This window comes from Cricetulus griseus, chromosome 7, assembly GCF_003668045.3.
Source record: "Cricetulus griseus strain 17A/GY chromosome 7, alternate assembly CriGri-PICRH-1.0, whole genome shotgun sequence".
NCBI lineage: Eukaryota > Metazoa > Chordata > Mammalia > Rodentia > Cricetidae > Cricetulus > Cricetulus griseus.
In genome coordinates this window covers 83329957-83350483 of record NC_048600.1, presented here as the reverse complement: position 1 = coordinate 83350483, position 20527 = coordinate 83329957, and the positions used below count along the sequence as shown (strand labels likewise).

Below are 20527 nucleotides of genomic sequence, written 5' to 3'. Positions count from 1 at the left end.
AGCCATGTACACACAATAAAAGTATAGTTTTAAAAAGCCTACCCAGAGGTCAGGGAAGATAAGACCAAGAGGCTACAAAGTCTTGTTTGGTGTAGCTTCGGGAATTCTTGGTGAGTCCTCTGAGAGGTGTGGGTGGGGTTAGAGAGCAAGGGCTGGGAGTGGTGGTGAAGAAAGGAAGTAAGGGGATCCTTCCAGAACAATCCCTTAAAGGAGGCAGGCTCTGAAGGGACCAGCAGAAGGTGGTGCCTTTGAGACAATAGGAATCAAGAGAGGGTTGTTTTTTAAATTATTTTTTAAAGATTTGTTTATTTATTTATTTATTTATTTATTTATTTATTATGTATACAGGATTCTGCCTGCATGCATGCCTGCAGACCAGAAGAGGGCACCATATCTCATTACAGATGGTTGTGAGCCACCATGTGGTTGCTGGGAATTGAACTCAGGACCTCTAACCTCTGAGCCATCTCTCTGGCCCATGAGGGTTGTTCTTATATATTCTCTTTTGAGATGATGAATTTAACCATATTCCAATGGTGGGAAGGAACTGGTATGTTGAGGGAGCTGCAGGTATAGCCGAGCTGGAGAATGTCACTCCTGAGGATGACAGGGCTGCAGAGCCCCCGGGAGCTTTAGTCCGGAAAGCGAAGGAACTCTGCAGTCATAAATGTTCAGGGAGCCTAGATGGGACAGGTGACTTCACACATTCTACTGCAGGAAGCAGATGGAGCTTTCCCCTGGGGAGAGACCAGCTTGGGGAAGGGTGCGATTTCAGATAGTGCCTTGAAGAGACAGATAATTGTTAAGAGATTTTACCCCGTTCTGTAGGCTGCAGCTTTGCTCAAATGATGGTGTCTTTTTCTGTACAGAAACTTTTCATCTTCAGGAGGTTCCAATTATTAAATTGTTGATCTCAGTGCCTTTACTGTTGGCATCCTGTTCAGAAAGGCCTTTCTTGACTTCAAGCCTATCCCCCTATTCTGCCAGATTCAGCGTATCTGGTCTTACAGTGAGGTCTGTGATCCAGTTGGAGTTGAGTTTTGTGCAGTGTGGTAGATATGGATCTGTTTTCATTCTTCTACATGTGGCTATCCAGTTTGACCAGCACCCCATTTGCTGAAGATGCTTTCTTTTATCCAGTTTTTTTTTTTTTTTTTGCTAATCAAAAATCAGCTGTCAGGCATGGCAGCAACACTCCTGTAATCCCAGCACCCAGAAGGCAGAGGCTGATGGATCTCTATGAGTCTAAGGCCAGGACAATCAAGGCTACACAGAGAAACCCTGTCTCAAAAAAACAAACGAGCAAAAAAGTAAGCTATCTTTAGATGTCTGGAGTTATGTCCAGGTCTTCAATTTTATTTCATTGATCAAAATATCTGCTTTCATGCCAATACCTCAGTGTTCTTTTGTTACTGTCCTATGTAATACAACTTGAAATCTGGATGAAGAGAGTGAGAGAGCAAACTGGGAAAGACACAGGATGTATGTAATCCGGAGAGCCCTGCTAGGCCTCGGGGCGTTGTTCAGAGTGAGGCTGGACTAATCTGTGATCTTCATCAGCATTGCTCAACTGTTCACATAGCTTAGCCTGGAGGATAACAGATTTCACCTACACACCCTCCTCCCCCGAACTTGAAATGTATGTAGGCCAGGCTAGTCTCAAACTTGCAGCAATATGCTGTCTTTGCCTGGGATTAAAGGCATGCACTAGCATGGCTGGCTTGTGTTGGAGTTTTTGTGAGCCGTTTAGACTAAAGGACAAAAGAGTGAGGACTGCTAAGAGAGTGGCTGGGATGAAGGGCTGGGACTGAAGGCTGTAACTCTGTGGAGCTGAGAGAGGGACCGTGCTTAGCATGGACCAGACCCTAGAAAGTTGCTTCCATTCTCAGCACAGACAACAATTAAAAAACAAAAAATAAAGGACAGCAGGGTCTGTGGATGGAGTGAACAAGGAGGGAAGTAAAAGCCGAGGTCTGAAGGTTTTCCTGAGGTCAGAGAGTGGGTGGTCGGGATAAACTTGAAGAAGCACTGGTGAGGCAGAGAGAGAGGAAGCCGGCCAGCAGTGATGGCTGCCTCCAGAGGAGCTGTGAAGGGTCCCTGGGTGTGGCGGGTACGGCAGACAGAATAGGACGGGGGATCTCCGCAGATCAGAGACAAAGGACACGAGCGGGACTGAGGCTCATGCTCTGGGATGTCATTAACAAGTAAAATTAAATTTTATATTCAACACAGCATTCCCTCTAACATAAGATAAAATTATTAGTAGGATATTTTCCATTTATTTTTTTCATAGAAGGTCTTCTTCATCTTATACCTGTGTCCTCTTTTCCTGTTTTCTGAGAGGTTTCTGCTAATTTTACTTTTTCCTTATTTGGATTTTTGAGTGCTTCTGCCGTCGTTTTGAACTTTGCAAATACCAAGCAAGGGTGAAAGTCTAAACAAGCAAGCAACCAGAAAAGAAAAAAAGTTTGCTTGGCATAACCATGAAAAACAACAAGTCACTGACTTGCTCAGAGAAATAAAGAACACCCCCCCTCCCCCTGCCACACACACACAAAAGGAATAGGACACGAGCATCACCCTCACAGCTGGACACAGTGGTGTGTGCTGTAATATCCGCACTTGGGAGATGGAGGCAGGAATAACAGGCGTTCAGAGTCAGCCTCTGTGAGTTCAAGGCCAGCCTGGTATTTTGGCCAGCAAAATACCAACGCAAGCAAACAAACAAGAGCCCTTGCAAATTAGAAAAAGAATAGATGTGAGTTCGAGGCCAGCTTGGTCTACAACAGCGAGTGACAGGACAGGTTCCAAAGCTACACAGAGAAACCTATCTTGAAAAAAACCAAAAATAAAAAAGAAAGAAAAAGAATAGAAGAGCTCCCTCCCGTTGTATTCACTCTGTAGGAAAGACCTGGAAACCGATGGAAGGCCTGGGGGCGGGGTTGAGACAGTGACTGTTGTTGCTGGTCAACAGGGCAGCTCTTCACTCTTAGACACGTCCTCCCACGCTGGTCAGAGACCGCAAAAAAGACCCTTTCAGACAGGGGCCTTTCCTTGTGTGCCGTACGCCCTCCAACACGTCCTGACACTTGGCCAGTGTGGATTTCCCGGTGAGTGAGCGCGCAGGCAGTCTTTGCACGGAGTGTGCCCGCTTGCCGCTGGCTCGCTCACTCGGTATACCACTCTCCTTCCAGTCAGGCTCGCCTCAGCCCAAACGGGAGAGCCCCTACTCTACAGAGTCAGGCAAGGACAGACACCTGGGGAAGCTGCTGCTTGGATTTCCCACTGGCCTCACTTTCAAAGCCCCTTGTAGAAGTTTCCTTGCAGCCGCAGCCCCTGGGGCTCTTAGAGACCTAGGTAGTTTCCAGCTGTTGCCATTGCCCACTTAGAATTCCCCTTCTGCCCCAAGCCCAGGTCACCTGCCGTTCAACTTCCAGGACTTGTTGTTGTCCCCTTGTACCCGTGTGGGTGTTTGCCCCAGACACCCAGAAATCCCCGCTGCTGCTGTTCTCATGGTTTGGGGAAGTAGAGAATACAAGGCTGCCTGTGTGCCTCGGTCACCTGGAAGGCCTGATTGTGTCACACATCCCTTTGGTGCTCCCACCCCGCACTCCTCGTGGCTGTCCTCCAGCAGTGCCCTCAGCTGCTCTTGCTTTCTCTCCCAGGACACTACTGATCCTCTTTGTGGAGATTGACTACTGGGAGCGGCTGCTGTTTGAGACGCCCCACTACGTGATGAACGTGGCAGAACGCGCCGAGGACCTGCGCATTCTCCGGGAGAACCTGCTCCTGGTTGCTCGAGACTACAATAGGTGGGCCCCGTCCCCATCCTCGTCACAGCCTGCGTTTGCTGGAGCTGCCTGAGCATGTGGTCTGTTCCAGCATCCCATCCATCACGGTGCTTCCATCCTGAAAAACGATTTCCTATTTCCCACTCTTTGTTATGGCCCTGGAGTTAGTTCCACCCCCTAATGGGAGAGAGCAAAAGTAACCTGCCGGAACCCATCTCTGGCCTGAGATTTGTTCATGGTTAGGAGCCGTTCGGGCTTCAGTAACAAGCATCACGGTTTGGGTGGCTTAGAAATAACCAAATTCATTGCTCACAGTTCTGGAAGCTTGGGAGGTTCACAACCAAGGTAGGGGCAGACCCAGTGTCAGGTGAAGTTCTTTACCTCCTGGCTTGTTTTTGTTTTTGTTTTCTTCGAGACAGGGTTTCCCTGTGTGGCTTTGGAGGCTGTCCTGAAACTAGTTCTTGTAGACCAGGCTGGTCTTGAACTCAAAGAGATCCCTCTGCCTCTGTCTCCCAAGTGCTGGAGATTAAAGGCGTGGGCCACCAACGCCAGGCTACCTCGTGGTTTTTAAATGGCCACCTTGCAGTGTCTTCCATGGCAGAATGAGACTGGAGCTGTACTTGGTCTCTTTCTTACTCAAGATGCCAATCCCACTCAGGACAGCTTCACCCTTCATTACTAACCAGCTCCCAAGGCCTAGTAATACCACAGCAGGAGGGAAGGTTTTAACAGAGAGGTTTCAGGAAGACACACTCTTAACACACTTTTTTCACCTCAGTGAAAGTCCCAGGGGATGGAACAAATAGTTATGTCTGGAAAGGATACATTCAGTGTGGTAGCCTTTAGCTGCATGTACCTATTTCCATTTAAATTACTTAATTAAAAAATTCCTGTCGGGCATTGGTGGTGCACATCTTTAATCCCAGTACTCGGGAGGTAGAGGCAGGCAGATCTCAGTGTGTTCGAGGCCAGCCTGGTCTACAGAGTGAGTTTCAGGACAACCAGGACTCTTACACAGAGAAACCCTTTCTCGAAAAACAACAACAACAAAATCCCCCCTGCCATAGGCCATATTTCAAACTACATATGACTAGTATTGGACATTTTATATTTTATTTACCTATCTATCTATCTATCTATCTATCTATCTATCTATCTAATGTGTATGGTGTTTTCTCTGTGTAACAGGCCTGGTGCCTGAGGAGGCCAGAAGAGGGTGTCAGATCCCCTGGGACTAAAGTTACAAATGGTTGTAAATCCTCATTTAGGGGCTGAGAATTGAACCAGAGTCCTAAGCAAAAAGCAAGCACTCTTAACTTCTGAGCCATCTCTCCAGTCCTGCTGTGCACATAGAGATCAGAGGACAACTTCTCTCTTTCCACTGTGAGGGTCCCACAATTGAACTCAGGTCTTGAGACTTTGTGCCAGGTGCCTCTAACCACTGAGCCACCTCACCAGCACCCTGTGTACACCATTTGCACGATCACAGTTTCTTTTGGGAGCCCTAGGCTATAATGCAAATTTCAGAGACTGCCAAGTTTCCTGGCAGGAGGAGAGGCCTTCACAGCTTCCTCTGCCAGCTACCAGCCTTCTCTGTCTCTCATACACAGGATTATTGCCATGCTGTCCCAAGATGAGCAGGCCCTGTTCAAAGAGCGGATCCGATTCCTGGATAAGAAGATCCACCCAGGACTGAAGAAGCTGCACTGGGCCCTAAAAGGGGCCAGTGCCTTCTTCATCACAGAGTGCCGAATACATGCCAGCAAGGTAGGCCACAGCTGCTAGACACTTAAAGGTCTATAAGGTTGCTGGAAGGAAAGGCTGACACATTGGTCATCAACACCTGAACCTTTGGTGATGGAGAAGACCCTGGGAGGCATTATAAAATAAATTAAATATGCTGTGGGAAGGATTCCCTCCTCGATGGAAATCAATCCCAAAGTCTTATGTCTATTTAAGCAAGAAAGGAAAGGATTTTTTTTTTTTTTTTTTTTTTGCTTTTTTGAGACCGGGTTTCTCTATGTACCTTTGGAGCCTATCCTGGCACTCGCTCTGGAGACCAGGCTGGCCTCGAACTCACAGAGATCTGCCTGCCTCTGCCTCCCCAGTGCTGGGATTAAAGGCGTGCGCCACCAACGCCCAGCAGGATTTCTTTTTTTTTTTTAATGTCAGAAATTCTGGTAGGAGGCTAAGTGGAAGAGTAGAATTGGGTCCAGAGGGCCTCAACCCAATCTTCACAGGGAAGAATTTACAAGGTGCCTGCACAGGTCAAGGGCACATATGTCACAGAAGGTGCCACTTTGAACCATGCATGGCCTGACTCCAGGTGCAGATGATTGTGAATGACTTCAAGGCTTCCACTCTGACCATTGGCTGGAAGGCTCAGGAAATGTCAGAAATGCTGCTGGTTCGTATCACGGGCAAACGGGTGTACAGAGACCTGGAGTTTGAGGAGTCCCAGAAGGAACACCGGATGGCCGTACAAAAGAAATTGGTGGAACTGCACCAGGATGTGGTGGACATCATGACCAACTCCTACGAAGTATTCAAGAATGATGGCCCTGAGGTGACTAGGGCTGTGGTAGGGAAACCCCATATCCTCCTGACATGCTCCCACTCGCACCAGTGTGTGTTTCTCAAATATCCTACCCTGGTCCCAAATGCAGCTCGCTTTCAATGTTTGAAGTCTCCTCTTGCAGCATTCAGGGCCTTGCCTCTGTTTCTTTAAAGATTTGTTTTTATGTTTATGAGTCGTTTTTTGCCTGCAAGCATGCACATTGCATGTATGCCTGCTGCGCTTGGAGGCGTAGGGCTGTGAGCTGCCTGTGGTTGTTGGGAACTGAACCAGGGTCCTCTGCAAGAGCAGCCAGTGCTCTTTTTTTTTTGTTTTGTTTTGTTTTGTTTTTCGAGATAGGGTTTCTCTGTGTAGCTTTGGAGCCTATCCTGGCACTCCTCTGGAGACCAGGCTGGCCTCGAACTCATAGAGATCCACCTGCCTCTGCTTCCCGAGTGCTGGGATTAAAGGCATGCGCCACCAACGCCCGGCTGTAGCCAGTGCTCTTAACAGCTGAGCTGTTTCCAGCCCCCAGGACCCTGCATTTGTGTAGCTGTCTGGCTTGTCTGTGACCCCCGCCCCCGCCCCCCTCAGATTCAGCAGCAGTGGCTGTTCTACACCATACGACTGGATCGCATGATGGAAGACGCTCTGCGCATGAATGTGAAGTGGTCTCTGCTGGAACTTTCCAAGGCCATCAATGGGGACGGGAAGACCACTCCAAACCCACTTTTCCGAGTCCTTGTCATTTTACAGAGTGATGTGAATGGAGGCATGGCACAGGTGAGGGCCTTTGAGCCTCCAACCCAGCAGAACCATCACACCTTTGTCCTCAGCTCCTTCCAGTTCTCTTTTAAATTTTTAAGAATTAAGGTATAATCACATCATATCCCCACTTCTCTTTCCTCCTCCAACACCGTCCATGTCCCCCGACCTTGCTCCCTCTCAGATTTGTGGCCCCCCTTTCTTTATATATAAATACAGCCCCCTGAGTCTGGGTAGTGTATATGTATCTGCTTATGTGCATATGCTTTGGGGAATGACCACTTGGCATTGGATAACCAATTAGGGGACCCCCCCTTTTTTTTTCTTCTCGAGACTGGGTTTCTCTAACAGTGCTGGCTGTCCTGGCACTTGCTTTGTGGACCAGGCTAGCCTCGAGCTCACTGAGATCCACTTGCCTCTGCCTCCTGAGTGCTGGGATTAGAGACGTTTGACACCACCACCTGGCTAGGAGGCCCCTTCTTGGGGAATACTAATTCTCCAACTCTCAGCATTCTTCAGTTGTAGCAGTTTGTAGTTTGTTTTCTAGGGGTAAGACCCCATGAGATATCCCAGTCTTGTACCTTCACATGTCTCTCAGTGTTGTCCTTGTCTTGCTTAGGCAACCATGTTGCTGAGGAGTCATGGGTGATTCTTCCCTGCCGTTTCTAGGAGAGACAGTCTCACAGCAGACTTGCTCATCTTCCTGCCCTCTCTTCAGTGATGTCCCCTAAAATTTAGGTTGCAAGAGTTGTGTGGCAGATGTATCTATTCTGGCTGGGCACCCCACAGTCAATTGTTATTTTCTCCCATTTTTTTTCTTATATATACGGGTGTTTTGGCTGCATGTATGTCTGTGTACCACATGTGTGCTTGATGTCTGCAGAGACCAGAAGAGGGTAATGAATCCCTTAGAACTGGAATTACAGACCATTGTGAGCCACTCTGTGGGGACTAGGTATTAAACCCAGATCTTCTGGAAGAGCAGCCAGTGCTCTTAACTACTGAGCCCATCTCTCCAGGCCTGCCCTCTTCTCTCTTAGACTTCATCCTGGGCCTTGACTTTCTCTTCTCCCTCCAGGCCCAGCTCTGAGGTGTTCAACCTTAGAGGCTTTCAGGCCTGTGTCTCTCCAGGAGTGCCCTAAAGCTGCCCTGTGCATCCCCACAGGTGGAATTCTCCCCCACGCTGCAGACTCTGGCTAGTGTGGTCAATGACATCGGCAGCCACCTCTTCTCCACCATCTCCATCTTCCGCCACCTCCCCGATATCCTCATCAAACGAAAGATGAATCGAGAGCCCATCCATGTGCTCGTGGGTGAGTGGGCGGCGGGGAGGGCACATAGCGGGCACTTATGCCAGGGGGTGCTAGGAGGAGAGGTGAGGGCATCTCAGTCACACTGGGCCAGTCATCTCTGTGGCTGGTGGGAAGCCACACCAAGGAGTCAGGCTAGAGAAGGAACAGGGGACTTGTGATTAGGTGACCCATCCCTGTGGGTTGTAAGAACTGGGCTGGAAGAGGAACAAGGATAAGTTTGAGATTTATGTTGGACTAGAAGAGGCCTTGATTCCCAGGGCAGGTGGGGGGGGGGGGGGCTGCTGCCTCTGTTTTTCTTTTTTTTTTTTTTTTTTTTTTTTTTTTTTTTTTAAGACAGGGTTTCTCTGTGGCTTTGGAGGCTGTCCTGGAACTAGCTCTTGTAGACCAGGCTGGTCTCGAACTCACAGAGATCCTCCTGCCTCTGCCTCCTGAGTGCTGGGATTAAAGGCGTGTGCCACCACTACCTGGCTCAGGCTTGTTTTCTGTTCTTTTTTGAAGATTCATTCCTTATTCTTTTATGTATTTGGGCATTTTTCTTGAATGTATGTATGTGCCTACTAAGTCCAGGAAGAAGGCCTTGTATCTCCTGGAACTGAAGTTGCAGATGGTTGTGAGTCTCCCTATAGGTGCTGGGAAGAGAACCCGGGTCCTCTTAACCACTGAGCCATCCCTCTAGCTCCCCTCTGTTTTCTTTTAAGATTTACATACTTGCACTTGGGAGGCAGAGGCAGGCAGATCCCTGTGAGTTTGAGACCAGCCTGGTCTACAGATCGAGTTCCAGGACAGGCTCCAAAGCCACAGAGAAACCCTGTCTCGAAAAACAAACAAACAAACAACAACAAAAAACAACAAAAGAAGATACACTTATTTATTTTATGTATATGAGTGCTCTGTCTTCATGCATACCAGCAGAGGTAATCAGAGCCCATTACAGATTGTTGTGAGCCACCATGTGCTAGGAATTGAAGTCAGGACCTCTGGAAGCAGCTAGTGCTCTCAGCCTCTGCGCCATCTCTCCAGCTCCTCCCCTGTGTTTTGGAATGCTCACGTTTGAGTATATTTTAGTGGGGAAACTGGTGGAGCCGAAAGCCCAGGGCAGTGCAGGGGGCCAGGCTGGAGCTGGGACTGAGAAGAATCTTTCTCACCCTCTGAAGAGCGCGATGAGGACATCAGGAAGATCCAGGCCCAGATCAGCAGTGGTATGACTAACAATGCAAGCCTGCTGCAGAATTACCTCAAGACCTGGGACATGTATCGGGAGATCTGGGAGATCAACAAGGACTCCTTTATTCGTCGCTACCAGCGCCTCAACCCTCCTGTTTCTTCCTTTGATGCTGACATTGCCCGGTGAGTGAGGGCAATGAGGGTGAACTGAGGGTTGGGGGAGGGGAACAGAGGGGGAGGAAGGGAGGAGAAGGAAGAGGGACAGAGAGGGAAAACCCTTTCACTCTGACAATTCTTAAGGTGATGAGCTGGAGCTAAATGGAAGAAGATTCTTAAGTTTTGACCATAAAATAACTGCCATCTTTTCATGGTGTCCTGGCCATGGCCATTCATTTATTCAGCACGGTTCTCCTATGGACCATGAAGAATTTTTTTTTTTAATTTATTTATTATGTACACAGTTTTCTGTCTGCATGTATCCCTGCAGGCCAGAAGAGAGCATCCGATCTCATTACAGATGGTTGTGAACCATTATGTGGTTGCTGGGAATTGAACTCAGGACCTCTGGAAGACCAGCTTAGTGTTCTTAGCCACTGAGCCATTTCTCTAGCCCCGAAGAATTTTTTTTTTAAACATTGACCTTCTATTTCTTTTTTTATAATTTTATTTATTTATTATGTATACAACATTCTGCTTCCATGTATATCTGCACACCAGAAGAGGGCACCAGATCTCATAACGGATGGTTGTGAGCCACCATGTGGTTGCTGGGAATTGAACTCAGGACCTCTGGAAGAGCAGTCAGTGCTCTTAAGCTCTGAGCCATCTCTCCAGCCCGTCCCGAAGACTTTTTAAAAGAAAAGAAATCTGTAGGTCTTTCTCCCCAGGGACAATAGTGGAGTGAGCATGGCTGAGAGACGTGGGAGCCTTGGCATGCTAGAAAGGCCTGAGGCAGCTCTAACTCGGACTGGCGATGCAGTCTCAGGCATGGTTTGATACCCCAGGCCTCAGTTTCCTGTGAAATAATTATACGGCAGCCTGCAGTAGGATGCTGTGAGACTATTCTATGTAAATAGGGCAGTCTGTGAACTCTGAAAGCTTGGAAGGCACTTGCTGTGACTGTACCAGCTCCACACATTTGTACTAAGCATATGCATGTAAGCTGCCAGAGCCAGCTCACTAGGTGTGCCAGGCAGTGTCCATTACTATAAAAAATGCTTGAAGAAAAATCAAACTATCCAGAAGGGAGGTTTGTTTTGGTTCACAGTTGGGGGACATTTTAGCCTGTGACCAGTTGACTCCATTGCTTTGGGCTTGTAGATATACACTAGAGTGGATGCAAATCCATAAACCTTATGATGTAGAATAAAGGAGAGACAGAGTAGGGCGGGCAGGGTGTCTCCATTCCTCCAAGGCATAATGCCATAGATGGGAAGACTTTCTACTTGGTTTGCCTCCTCCCACCATCTCCCAGTAAAGCTAAGCTGCAGACTGGGACTTACTGCACAGACCTTTGGGAAATTTTGAAATCCTCAGTAACAGAAAGAAAGGATATCTGGCCAGAGGCAACAGGAACGGCTTCCTGAGGATGGCATATTATGCAGGAGCTGTGAATTCTAAGAGAGGTAGGGTTGCATCGGGCAGAGATGGGGTCACAGGAGGACACGGCACAGAGCAAGGTACACATGGGAGCCCATTAGTGTGTTCCCCGCAAAGAGACCAGATGAAGGTGTGGACACAGGAAAGGAGGCAAAGGGGCTTCCACACAGCAGCATATTCCCTGAGGCTGTCCTGTGGCCATCACTACATATGGATGAGGAAATGAAGGCTCAGGATCGTCAAACAATCCCAGAAAACAAGCATGCAAGGAGCCCAGCAGTGGTGGCACACACCTTTATCTCAGCAGTTGGCAGGAAGATCTCTGTGAGTTCGAGGCCAGCCTGGTCTGCATAGTGAGTTCCAGGACAGCTAGGACTGTTACACAGAGAAACCCTGTCTTGAAAAACAAAGCAAACAAACAAAAAGAACAGCGTGCAAGGTTGGTCCATCAGTAGTTCCAGCTGAGGAACTGGAGGCAGGAGGACCACTTGTGTTCAGGAGTTTGAGACCAGCCTGGTAAAATGAAAAGAAAACCCTATCTCCTGAACCAAATACCCACTTGAGGCAACTGAGCTAGAAGCTGTGTGTGTGAGCCCAGCCTGGACCTAGGTTATGACTACTGATTTGTGCTGTGTAGTACTTGGGAAGTTGATGTGACCACAGAAGTCGACCAGTAACGGGTTGGCCTGGGTGACACCTGGCAATAGATCTGTCTAGAACTGTAGGTTTGGGTGGAAGGAAATGAGAGAGTGAGAGTTGGGGAGGTGTTGGGGGGTCACCCATGAAGGAATAAAACTCTCTAAGCATACCTGTGGCTCTTGCAGCTACACGGAGGTGGCTAACAACGTACAAAAGGAGGAGACGGTCCTCAACATTCAGTTTGTTATGCTGGACTGTTCACACCTCAAGTTCTCATTGGTACAGCATTGCAATGAGTGGCAGAACAAGTTTACGACCCTGCTCAAGGAGATGGCTGCTGGGCGCCTGATGGATCTGCACACATATCTGAAAGACAACGCTGAGAAGTAAGGCTTGGCTTGGGCGTTCGTGTGTGTGTGTGTGTGTGTGTGTGTGTGTGTGTGTGTGTGTGTGTGCATGAGTGTGTGTGTGCGTGTGTGTGTGTGTGTGCATGAGTGTGTGTGCACGCGCGCATGCGTGTGTGTGTGTGTGTGTGTGTGTGCGTGCGCGCATGCATGTGTGTGAGTATCCATGTGCACATGTGAATGTGTCTAGGATGTGCTTCTCATCACCACCACTCTCTGTGTTGACTTTTAGAATCAGTCGCCCTCCCCAAACACTGGAGGAACTAGGGGTCAGTTTGCAGCTCATGGACACCCTGCAGCATGACTTACCCAGCCTGGAGACTCAGATCCCTCCCATTCACGAGCAGTTTACCATTCTGGAGAAGTACGAGGTGCCGGTTCCAGACAGTGTAAGTTCCTGCAGTGTTTGGTCCACCCCAGTCAAGCTCATGTCAGTGGCAACAGACTGGAGGGTCCCTCGTACCATCAGGGGGCCATGCAGAGAAGTGAGAGATTCAGAACTCCTGAGCACCAAGGCTAACTCAGTTTGTGGACTTCTTTAGGCCCAGCAACTGGAGACTGGTTTCTTAGGGATCAATCAGAACTGTTTGTGAGCTCTGGTCTGGAGGGGCAGAAGCATGCTGCCGCTAACTGATGGAGATCTGGGGAAGTGGCTCATCAGAAGGGTGTTGTCTAGCATAAGTGACACCCTGGGTACCTAGCCTTGGGAAGGATAGGCATCCTGCATGTGGGTCATTTTGAGCTCTGTCTCCGCAGGTCCTGGAGATGCTAGAGAGTCTTGGTGGCGAGTGGATTGCCTTCCAACAAATACTGCTGGACAGTGAGCAAATGCTGAAGAAACACAAGGAGAAGTTCAAGACGGGCCTTATTCTCGCGGCTGATGACTTCAAGAAGAAGGCTCACAACATTCTAGAAGATTTCGAACTCAAAGGTATTCCTTACGCTACCCCTTTCCTTCCTTCAGCCTTGGTTTTGAGACTCAGCATTTAGAATGTTGTCCTAAAGGTGAAAACAGATTGGAGTGTGTGGCACAGGGAGGTTTGGAGCAGGGACAAGTGATGGGCAGCACAGGAGAGGAAAGGAGCGTTGGGGGACAGAGGAGGAACTTGCCTGGAGCCGTGGGGCCAGCAACCTCTCCAGTGTTCTGTTTTTTGTTTTTCGTTTTTTTTTTGTTTTTGTTTGTTTTTTTTTTTTTTTTTTTTTTTTTTGGTTTTTCGAGACAGGGTTTCTCTGTGTAGCTTTGGAGCCTATCCTGGCACTCGCTCTGGAGACCAAACTGGCCTCGAACTCACAGAAATCTGCCTGCCTCTACCTCCCGAGTGCTGGGATTAAAGGCCTGTACCACCAACGCCCAGCTCTCTCCGGTGTTCTTACACTGACTTCCTATCCTTCAGACGCAGAAGTTGAGTTTGGTGATGTTTGCTAAGATACCCATTAGTCTCTCCGTGTACGCCCTTTCCTCTTGCCCTGTTCTCTCACGTGAGGGCAGCAGTGGGATTTGCCCACTGAGATAAGAGAGCCACAGACTCACAGACTGGCCTTTCAAGAGGCCATGGATCCCAGTGGGGGCTGAGCCACACCTTGACTTCCCACAGGGCCATTTACCAGCAACGTGGGCTACCCGGCTGCGCTGGAACAGATAGCACAGGTGCGCGCCATGCTGATGGCCATGCGGGAAGAGGAGAACAACCTCCGCTCCAACCTGGGCATCTTCAAGATTGAACAGCCCATCTCCAAGGACCTCCAGAATCTAGAGAAGGTGCTGTGCTGAGCTGGGCCCCATGGAGACCAGGGATAAGTGGCAGGGACAGGACAAGTTTTTGAGGGCCTGGCAATGACTGGGGCCGGCAGATGAGTTCATTAGCAGCTTTGTGTATTTGTGTGTGTGTGTGTGTACACGCACATGCGTGTGCGCACGTGCACAAGCGTGTTTTTTTTTTTTTTTTAACTGAGGTAAAAATTTACACATAAGACCACTTTTTTAGTTTTTCTATAGCTTTGAAACCTGTCCTGGAACTAACTCTGTAGACCAGGCTGGCCTCGAACTCACAGAGATCCACCAGTCTCTATCTCCCAAGAGCTGAGATTAAAGGCATACACCACCACCGCCCGGCTTAGACCAACTATTTTAAATGAACAATTTAGTGGCATTTTATCCCATTTAGCATCAGGCTTTTAAAGTTTTTATCTCTTTGAGCACTGGGCTCTGCTCTATTACACTTCCTGGTTCTCCTTTTCTCCTCAAATTGTACATTTTGTATTTTTCCTTTCTCAGTTTGCTCCCTTTCATTATAGATCTGCATAAAAGTGACCACTAATAGCCACACAACAGAGTCAATACTAGGTTGTCTTTAAATATCCTCTGCCAACACCAGTTTAATCCAAAACTCTTCAATTTAGCTTTGGGCATATATTTTGGACAAGGGAAGAAAGCAGACACATTCTTGTTCAAAATATCAAACACAGTCTCTAGGCCACTTACTAATATTCTTCTCCTCTGAAACCTCTGCAGCTGGTGCCCACATTCCCCATTTCCCTCAGTACCAGTCTTCCATGCTTCTGCTAGAATGGTGCATTAAGCTCCACTTGAAGTATCCAACTGCTTTTCTAGTCCACAGTCCCAAAGTCTTCCAAATTCCTCCAAATAAAAGCATGTTCAGGCCTATCACAGCAATACCTCAGTTCCTGGTACCACCTTCTAATCCTTCTCAAGGAGTACCACTCCCTGATGGATAAACATTCAAATATATGAGTCTATGGGGACCATTCTTATTCAGACTGTCACAGCTGCTCTTCCAGAGGGCCTGGGCCAGCATCCACACGGAGACACATAGTCTGTAATTCCAGTTCCAGGGGATCCAATGTTTTTTTCTGGACCCTATGACACTACATGCACACGGTGAATAGACATATATGCAGGCAAGACACCTATACTCATAACATAAAAAATAAATCTTTAGCTGGGCAGTGGTGGTACACACCTTTAATCCCAGCACATGGGAAAAAGAGGAAGGCAGATTGCTGTGTGTTCGAGGCCAGCCTGGTCTACAGAGCAAGTTCCAGGACAGCCTCCAAAACTACAGAGAAACCCTATCTCGAAAAACTACACACACACACACACATACACGTGTGCGCGCCTTTAGAAAAAAAAAGATATTCTAAAAATGATTTTAAAACCTGACCAAAAATTTTTATTTGCCACAAGAGGAAGTCATGGTCCTATCAGCAGACATCCTCCATTCCCTCTCCCCCAGCCCCCACCAACTACTAACCTACTGTCCGGGTGTATAGATTGGGCCCATCCTGGTATTTCCGACCAATGGAACAATGTGACCTTTTGTCTCTGATTCCTTTCATTCCCATAGTGTTTGCATAGCTCATGTATGTTGCAGCATGTTTCAGTATTCCATTCCTTTTTATTACTCTTTACTATTCCATTGTTTGTTGGTCCATCCATCAGCTAATGGGTGTTTTCATTGTTTCTGCCCTTTCACTGTAGTGAGTAGGGTTTCTATGACTGTGCATGCTCTTGTATTTGTTTGGACACCTGTTCCTAATTGTTGTGGGTGTAAGCCCAGCAATAAAATTGCCAGATCATATGGCAACTCTGTGTTTAAGTTTGTGAGGCGCAGCCAAGCACCTTTTCCACAGCAGCCATGCCATTTTACATCCCCACCAGCACAAGCATGAGAATTCCTATTTTTTTTTTTTCTTGGTGTCCTTGCCAACACGTATTTTCCTTTACAGTTTTTTTTTTTCCCTCTAACTCTAGTGGGTGCGAAACCGTATCACACTGAGGTTTTAATTTGCATTTTCCTGAGACTCAATGTTGAGGATCGTCTCATATGCTTAGCATTTGATGAGCCCTTGAGGCAAGAGAATGGAGGGAAAATGTGAAGTGGGAGGCGGAGCTCGTCAGATGGGCAAGTGAAGGACCTGGATGAGCTGTCAGGAGGGGGAGGAAGGGGCTGCCACGCCTAAAGCTCTCTGTCCATCTTCCTGTTCCCAACAGGAGCTTGACGCCCTCCAGCAAGTGTGGGAGATCACTCGGGACTGGGAGGAGAGCTGGAACCAGTGGAAGACGGGTCGCTTCCTGACCCTGCAGACAGAGGCCATGGAGACGATGGCCCATGGACTGTTCCGACGCCTCACAAGACTAGCCAAAGAGTATAAGGTACATGGGACAGGATGGGAGACAAGATGGCCCTGCCCCAGCTTGGAGAAGTGGGCAGTTCCAGTGCCATGGGTCTTCTGATGTCTCCCAATTTTGTTCAGGACCGAAACTGGGAAATTATTGAAACCACTCGCTCCAAAATAGAGCAGTTCAAGAGGACCATGCCCCTCATCTCAGACCTGCGAAACCCGGCCCTCAGAGAGAGGTGAGGCTGCCCCTGCCCAGCTCTGCCCTCTCTAGTCTCTACCCTCTCCTGGAGCTTTCGATTTGTCCAAGTAATTCATTTCACTTCATTTTTTTTTCCTTCTTTGCATGTGTATGCATGTGTGTGGCATGCTCGTGCTTGCTTACTTGGGTATGTATACCCATGTGTTAAAGTTAACATTGGATGGGATGTCTTTTTAGATCACTCTCCAGTTTATTTAATGAGGCAGAATCTGAACCCAGAGCTTCCCAATTCCAGCTAGTCTAGTTAGCCACCCTTCCCTGTGGAACCTCTGTCCCTGCCTCCTAAGGGCTAAGATTATGGGCAACTGCCCTACCTGCCCAGCCCGTTCTTGGGTTCTATGGATCTGAACCCTGGTCCTCACTCTTGTACAGCAAGCAGTTTTATCCAATGTGCCATCTCCCTGGCTCCAGTGTATTTCACTTCTAGGAAGCGAACCCAGGGCTTGTGAATGCTGGCACTACACAGCTAAGCCATAGCACTAGCCCAATTTGACTTAAAACTTTTAAATTAAATTTATTTATGATTTAGTGTGTGTGTGTGTGTGTGTGTGTGTGTGTGTGTGTGTGTGTGTGTGTGTGTTCCTCAGCTCCAGTGTGGAGGTCAGAGGACAACTTGTGTGAGTTGGTTCTCTCTCCACTGTATTGGGCCCTAGGGATCAAGCTTCAACTGTTGGGGTTGGTAGAGAGTACCTTTCTCTACTGACCCACCTTGCTTTTTAATTGACTAAATTTGCTTTTTAATTGACTAAAGGCATGAATTTATAATGTACAGAATGATGTTTTGAAGGATGTATACATTGTAGAAGAACTACACTGAAGTGGTTAGCCTATTATCAGCTCGAATACTTGTTTCTTTTACTTTTGTGGAGAGAATATTTGAGATTTACCTTTTTGAGGTATGTGTTCATCTATGTGTGGAGGGTGCCTCTGCCTGTACCTGTGTCTGTGTATATGTGTGTGAAGGTTTCCGACTCCTGATTCCCTAGTACTGGGGTTACAGGCACACTTGGTCATGGCTAGCCTTTTATATAGGGGTGCTGGAATCTGAATTCAGGGCCTCCTGTTTGCACAGAACTGCTTTTTATCCAGGGAGCATCTCCCCAACCCTTAATATTTATTCTTAGGCTGGGTGTGGAGGTGAAACCAGCTCCATCATGTCCCCTTTTTATTAGGAACAGTTATAAGTGTAAGAACCTAGGTCAGGAGCTGGAGAGATGGCTCAGCAATTAAGAGCACTGGTTCTTGCAGAGGACCTGGGTTCAATTCCCAGCACCTCCACGGCAGTTCAGAACCATTTGTAATTACACTTCCAAAGGATTCAGTATCTTTTTCTGACCCCCTTGGTCACCAAGCAAAACACTCGCACACAAAGTAAAATTAATGGTGGTGGTACACACCTTTAATCCCAGCATTTGGGAAGCAGAGGCAGATGGATCTCAGTGAGTTCGAGGTCAGCCTGTTCTACATAGTGAGTTCCAGGACAGCCAGGAAAGTTACACAGAGAAACCCTGTCTCAAAACAACAGAAATCCAAAAAAAGAAAAAGAAAAAAAAAAAAGAAAGAAAAGAAAACTTGACCTGTTTCAAAGTCACAAGCACATTTGTTCATTTTTCTTCTGACACCAAGTTTTCCAAGTTTAATCTCTTTAGTGTACCAAGAATTAATTAGATGGTGGGGGGTTACAGTGAGCAGTGGGGGAACAGAATAAATAGTTCGGTAAGTCTGTTTAGATCAGTATGCATTCAGTAAAAAACCTTTTGTTTTTGTGTACCTCTGATGTAGTGTTTTTGACCATGTTTTACCCCTAAGTGTTATGTGGGTAAATCTAACCTTAACCTCTCAATGTATAAGTTATGTAAGCTCCCTTAGCCTAAGTTTCCTCGTCTATGAATGGGATAACAGCACTTCCCAGTATGGAGTGCTTGTGATAATTGCAGAGATAATTGCACATGACCAGTCACAGAGCAGCACTAATGTATTGAGTGTTGGTATGCACACCTGCTCTAATGCCTTCCCCAGAGAACTGCTCCTGGAGAGTGACAGCAGTCTTTGTATTCCCCATGGTGCCTAAGACTGTACCTTAGAGCCTCTTTAGTAAGAGCTGTTGAATCATGAATTAACAAATAACCAGAATTATAATGTTCCAATGGGAGGAAGCAAGAGGAGCAGGGTTTTTTTTTTGTTGTTGTTGTTTGTTTGTTTGTTTGTTTGCTTGTTTTGTTTTATTAAGCAGTGCTGGATATAGAATTCTGAGCCACACATAAGCTAAGCAGGAGCTTGACTAAGTCACACTGACAACCCCAGGGATTGACTGACACTTGCTAGTAGGCCCTGGAGCTGGCCTCCAGGTCAGACTTCCTGTTCTGGGCTGCAGGCACTGGGACCAGGTCAAAGAAGAAGTCCAGCGGGAGTTTGACCAGGAATCGGATAGCTTCACCTTGGAACAGATTGTACAACTGGGGATGGATCAGCACGTGGAGAAAATAGGGGAGATTTCTGCCTCTGCAACCAAAGAGCTGGCCATAGAAGTGGTATGATGGCCAGGCGGTGGTGGCCTTTAATCCCGCAACTTGGGCGGCAGGGGCAAGTGGATCTTGGTGAGTTCAAGGCCAGCCTGGTGTGCAAAGTGAGTTCCAGGACAGCCAGGACTGTTACACAGAGAAATTCTGTCTTGAAAGATAAAACCAAAACAAAACAAAAAAAACCAAACCAAAACAAAAGAAGTGGTATGATGACATCTACAGCCCCTCAGCCTCCTGTGTACACACAGCTGTGCCACAAGTGAGGGATCCTCTCACCTTTGTAGACTATATTATGGTTACTCTGTCCTCTAACTTCTCTTCACAGGGATTACAAAACATTGCCAAAACTTGGGATGTGACTCAGCTAGACATAGTACCCTACAAAGACAAAGGCCATCACAGGCTCAGGTAGAGAGCTCCAGATGAGGTTGGCACATGCAGCCTGGGCTGCAGAGGGACGGTAAGGTATTGGCTGATGGGGATGGACAGTGACTTGTAGCCCTTGTGCCTCAGGGGTACAGAAGAAGTATTCCAGGCATTGGAAGATAACCAGGTGGCTCTGTCAACCATGAAGGCCTCTCGATTTGTGAAGGCCTTTGAGAAGGATGTGGACCACTGGGAGCGCTGCCTCTCTCTCATTCTAGAAGTCATTGAGATGGTACTCACGGTACAGCGGCAGTGGATGTACCTAGAGGTCAGAATCCATAGTACCTGGGCTCTCGTACCCCTGCTTCAGCTCTTCTGCATGCTTGGAGCCTAGAAAGTGACCCATTGTTGGTGTCATCTTCTCACCTTCTGACTCTTGTCTATGTATCTTACATTCCCACCTGGGCAATCCTTTGTTCTTCCAGATTTTCCTCTTTTTTTTTTTTTTTTTTTTTTTTTTTGGTTTTTCTCTGTAGCTTTGGAGGCTGTCCTGGAACTCGCTCTGTAGACCAGGCTGGTCTTGAACTCACAGACCTCTGCCTCCTGAGTGCTGGGATTAAAGGCATGAGCCACCAACACCCGGCCCATTTTCCTCTTGAGCTGTGTCCTGAATTCCCAGTCCCAACTTGGCTTCTAGACCTTGGGCATCTTGCCATGGTTTCTAATGGTCTGACTCTTCTACTCAGTTGCCATCCCTGTCTGGGAGCAGAGTGTGGAGGGTATTAGAAAAATGGCCTCTCATCCCAATTCTATGTCCCTCAGAATATCTTCATTGGAGAAGACATTCGAAAGCAGCTGCCCAATGAGTCAGCCCTATTTGACCAGGTCAACACCAACTGGAAAACCATCATGGACCGGATGAATAAAGACAATAATGCTCTCCGGAGCACCCACTACCCAGGTGAGAGCTCTACAGGCAATTGCTCCAACAACCACCGCTGTTTCTAT

General features: G+C 47.6%; 1 protein-coding gene across 1 annotated transcript in view; it reads left to right on the top strand.

Moving 5' to 3' along the window:
- The window catches only part of Dnah2 (dynein axonemal heavy chain 2), a 109740-nt gene that overhangs the window by 33521 nt on the left and 55692 nt on the right, over positions 1 to 20527 (top strand). The window contains exons 11-26 of the mRNA XM_035448122.1: positions 3666 to 3812; positions 5402 to 5558; positions 6118 to 6357; positions 6940 to 7128; positions 8276 to 8423; positions 9578 to 9770; positions 12011 to 12211; positions 12462 to 12618; positions 12986 to 13160; positions 13825 to 13988; positions 16242 to 16403; positions 16505 to 16608; positions 19006 to 19162; positions 19479 to 19561; positions 19667 to 19847; positions 20342 to 20480. Coding sequence (XP_035304013.1) covers positions 3666 to 3812; positions 5402 to 5558; positions 6118 to 6357; positions 6940 to 7128; positions 8276 to 8423; positions 9578 to 9770; positions 12011 to 12211; positions 12462 to 12618; positions 12986 to 13160; positions 13825 to 13988; positions 16242 to 16403; positions 16505 to 16608; positions 19006 to 19162; positions 19479 to 19561; positions 19667 to 19847; positions 20342 to 20480 — 2597 coding nt within the window. The remainder of the gene's footprint in view (positions 1 to 3665; positions 3813 to 5401; positions 5559 to 6117; positions 6358 to 6939; positions 7129 to 8275; positions 8424 to 9577; positions 9771 to 12010; positions 12212 to 12461; positions 12619 to 12985; positions 13161 to 13824; positions 13989 to 16241; positions 16404 to 16504; positions 16609 to 19005; positions 19163 to 19478; positions 19562 to 19666; positions 19848 to 20341; positions 20481 to 20527) is intronic.